General features: G+C 39.1%; 1 protein-coding gene across 3 annotated transcripts; it reads left to right on the forward strand.

Annotated features, from left to right (window-relative positions):
• On the forward strand, window positions 1–2,854 carry LOC306711454 (uncharacterized protein). 3 transcript variants are annotated; one of them, XM_079180416.1, is made up of 7 exons: window positions 1–110; window positions 350–670; window positions 801–1,070; window positions 1,201–1,266; window positions 1,434–1,523; window positions 1,605–1,633; window positions 2,259–2,854. In XM_079180416.1, exons 1-7 carry the CDS (start codon window positions 50–52, stop codon window positions 2,343–2,345), a joined length of 924 nt encoding a protein of 307 aa, XP_079036542.1. In that variant the 5' UTR covers window positions 1–49; the 3' UTR covers window positions 2,346–2,854. The 3 variants fall into 3 exon arrangements, with proteins under 3 accessions (XP_079036542.1, XP_079036540.1, XP_079036541.1); XM_079180414.1 differs by lacking the exon at window positions 2,259–2,854 and having other exon boundaries at window positions 1,605–1,984; XM_079180415.1 differs by lacking the exon at window positions 2,259–2,854 and having other exon boundaries at window positions 1,201–1,263; window positions 1,605–1,984.
• The last annotated feature ends 788 nt before the right edge of the window (window positions 2,855–3,642 follow it).

Genomic DNA, 3,642 nt, shown 5'->3' on the forward strand with positions numbered 1-3,642 from the left:
CTTTGACAGTTGAAGGCGTGAGAACCAGAGACAGAGACAGAGAGACACGATGGCTGAAGTCAGATGGATTAAAATGACTTTGTTTGTGCTGCTGCTGCTTCAGTTTACAGGTAAGAATATAAAACACATACACGACTAAAAGAAACGTTACGGAAAGTATTTGAGTAACTTGATTTAAGTGAAACGACCAAGTTTGCTGAACTTAGTGTGTCGAGTGGATTCTTGTAAAAAGGACATTTGATGTTGTTTGTTGTATTTAATATAATCCTCGTATAAAACTGTAAACATAAAGGCATAAAGGATTCTGATCACAGTTCATTTTTTAATATATTTCTCATGTATTTTACAGCAGTAACTGGACAAACCCTCCTCTCCCTCACCACCAGAGCTGGAGATGAAGTCACTTTGCCTTGTGACAATGTGATAAAAAATCAAGATAAATGTGACGGTACTACTTGGTTTGGCAGTCGATCTGGAACATCAGCAGTGGAGCTGGTTGGTCTTGGGAAGATTAGCGCTAAATCCAACAGACTGCGTTTGACAGCAGACTGTTCTCTGGTTATAAGAAATGTAACAAATGAAGATGTTGGTCGTTACACCTGCAGACAGTTTAACAAAGCAGGACGACAACAAGGTCAAGATGCTTCGGTTCGTCTGTCTGTTATTAACAGTGAGTATTTACATCATGATGCTTTCAGCTCAAACTGTCAACACACTGAAACATTACAATCATTGATATCACTGTGATGAAGTTAATGTTACTCTTGTTGTCTTTCTCTCATCATGAACTTCTTCACCAGTGGATGAACAGAATAGCAGCGATACGGTCTTCTTGTTCTGCTCTGTGTTGAGAGACGGTGTGTGTGAACACACAGTAGAGTGGCTGTATGAGGGTAATGAGACTGATGTGGAGACATCACAGGATGGCTGTAAAGCCAGTGTGACATTTAAAACTCGTCATCTTCATCAGAAGTCAAAGTATTACGAGTTACTGAAGTGTAGCGTGACAGACAAGAGAGGAAACACGCTGCTGTATGAAGTCTGCAACAAGTTCTCATGTGAGAAAACAGGTACGCTTTGTTCTAAGTTATAAGATTTCATAATCTTTTTCTCATTTAGTCTCAGATGGTAAACATGGAGGTATTTTATCACCATTTCTTGTGTTTTGCTTTTTCTAATCATATTCAACAAAATCAAAAGGAAGCACATCAGAGGAGAGAAACAATCCACCGCCTGGAAACAACGACACTCCAACACAACCAGGTAGTGACTGAACATCCTACGTCTCTCTCTCTTTATGAAGCCTAAAGTATGAATGTCAGACCAACTCTCTGCTGTGGGACGAGATATTCACGTTGGAAAATGTTTATTTATTTCCTCTGAGCTACAGCATTTTAAATGAACAGACAAAATGTTTTTAATGTTTTTATTAGCACTTCCAGGTTGGTGGAGGTTCATCATTTTGGGTTTAGCAACTCTGGTCCTAATTGTTGTGGCGGTCTACATGTGGAAGAGAACTAGAGGTGAGAACATTCACAGATGTCATTGCTATAAATAAGATGTCCACAGTGGAGACTTAAGACAACTCTTTTTTGTCTTTTCAGGGAGCAGAACACAGATGGATGTCAATGCTGTGAGTTTTAAAACTGAACAATCAAACGCTTGTGCTCGTGGTATTTCACTAGTTTACAATAAGAATAAACAGAACAACTCGTTAAATCAACCTCAGGGTTTCTCACTCTGCCTGTGAGCGCGTTCACGTAAAGGGGCGGGGCTTACTGCATCTGACCAATCACAAACATGGAAGAGTCTGCTGTCAGCAAACAAAACTATAATATCATAGAAATATGTAGAAGTTAAACACATTAATAAGACTGAAAGTAACAGTTTAAACTGTGTTGCTTTTACTCTGAATTATGACTTTAATTTATTCGTATTTGTGTGATATTAATTAACGATCCCCGTGTCGAGCTCTGATTGGTCAGGAGGCGGCGCTTTAATACGAGTTGTTCTCTTATCTCAACGTAACCGGAGCAGGTTATGTGTTCAGCGTCAGTAAACGTGGCGATCTGTGCCGGTTAGAAGTGAATCTGAAGCGCAGAGTTCACCCTGACGTCACTTTGCTGGCTCTGAATCCTGCTTCGTGTTACGGCCTCATGACTGTAAACACACTGAGGTTTAATCCAAGCGGCTGCAGCGATGATGATGCTTCATCTGTTCCATTTATCTCAGAATCTCAGGTGTGTTGTGTTTCACAGGTGCATCATGAAGATGAAGATGAAGATGAAGGCACAGTGACCTATGAGAACGTTGAAGAACCTTCTGCTTCTGTCAGACTCCACTGATCAACATCATCCGCTCACTAAAGAACCAATAAACCTGTAATATAATGTAATATAATGTAATATAATGTAATATAATGTTGAGTATTTTCTCAGGCGTGTAAAAAACTTAAGTCTTAATTTTCTTCCAGTTTAACTTTTGAGACTTTACATTAAGATTGTTCTCATTGCTCTTAATATGTTCTCTATTTGACATTCTGAGCATTAATATATCATCAAACAGCGTTCTGCTCTGCAAAGATATGGTGACGTGATGTCACAGATATGCTCTGATGTAGAATTCAGAACCTTTGACTTTAAGCTTTGCACAAGTGTTTGAGTCTCTTTGTGAACACAAGAGATGATTCATTTAGATTCATAACGCTGCTGTAAACATGTTTGCTGTTCGTCCAGTATATTTTATTTTGTACACATTGTTGTGTTGGTTTGAATGAGCTGTCAGCCTGAATAGAGTCTCTTTGTTATGACTCAGAATTATATAATCTGCAAATAAAGAATGTGCTTCAGAGCGACTCGTGCATCGTGTTTTGTGTAACCGTATCATGCATTTTGCAGCAGAACGTTATATCGATGTTATTTCTTAACTTCTGCAGAACATAATTATCAGGAGACAGAATGTAACGCTGTCCTCACGTTTTCTCACCGTTGTTACTTCCAGCAAAGACGTAAACTGTCTTTCTTTATGTTCGTGTTGCTGCTGAATCCAGATTGTTTCTGGTTGAGATTTCTGGAATTTTCCCATTTTGGTCAAAATCCAATTAGCAGGATAGAGAATACTTTGTGTCCAATTGTTACAAACAAACACAGAACAATGATGTGGAGTTCCTCATTGGTCGACTCCTTCTTTTAAACTCTACACACCAGCTCAATGTAGCTAAAATCTCTTGTGTGTATCTGGTCCTCATATGGTCAAACCTCCAGAGCTCTGCTGCTGTTTCACACATTCTCACCAGAACACTTCCTCTTCAGTTCTAAGAAAATATCAACACGCTGCAATGAGGAACAATCTAGCTCTCAAAGCACCAACACGTCATCATTATGAACCAGTATGAGCATATTAAACCATGAGCTTCACATTCTGGTGGGCGTAGAGTTTGACTGAGTCGTGTCAAACATCATCATCGTTTTTTTCACTCTGCTGTATTTTAAGGTCATAGTTGCACATTTACATTTAAACTCAACTCCCTCAGAACTCCTCAATTCTTTCAGGACGTCTTCAAATTAAATTACTACAAGGAATATTAACTTTCTCTGTGTTGATTCTGTCGCCCCCTGTGGACTAAAGTGGTAGTGTCTCTGA

This window comes from Pholis gunnellus, assembly GCF_910591455.1.
Source record: "Pholis gunnellus genome assembly, chromosome: 19".
Classification (NCBI taxonomy): Eukaryota; Metazoa; Chordata; class Actinopteri; order Perciformes; family Pholidae; genus Pholis; species Pholis gunnellus.

Bases quoted from the DNA above. Each gene is read 5' to 3' on its own strand.
- LOC306711454 (XM_079180414.1), top strand. From the start codon at position 50: ATGGCTGAAGTCAGATGGATTAAAATGACTTTGTTTGTGCTGCTGCTG. The intron at 111-349 runs GTAAGAATATAA...TGTATTTTACAG, and splicing joins GCTGCTGCTTCAGTTTACAG to CAGTAACTGGACAAACCCTC. The intron at 1,524-1,604 runs GTGAGAACATTC...TTGTCTTTTCAG, and splicing joins CATGTGGAAGAGAACTAGAG to GGAGCAGAACACAGATGGAT.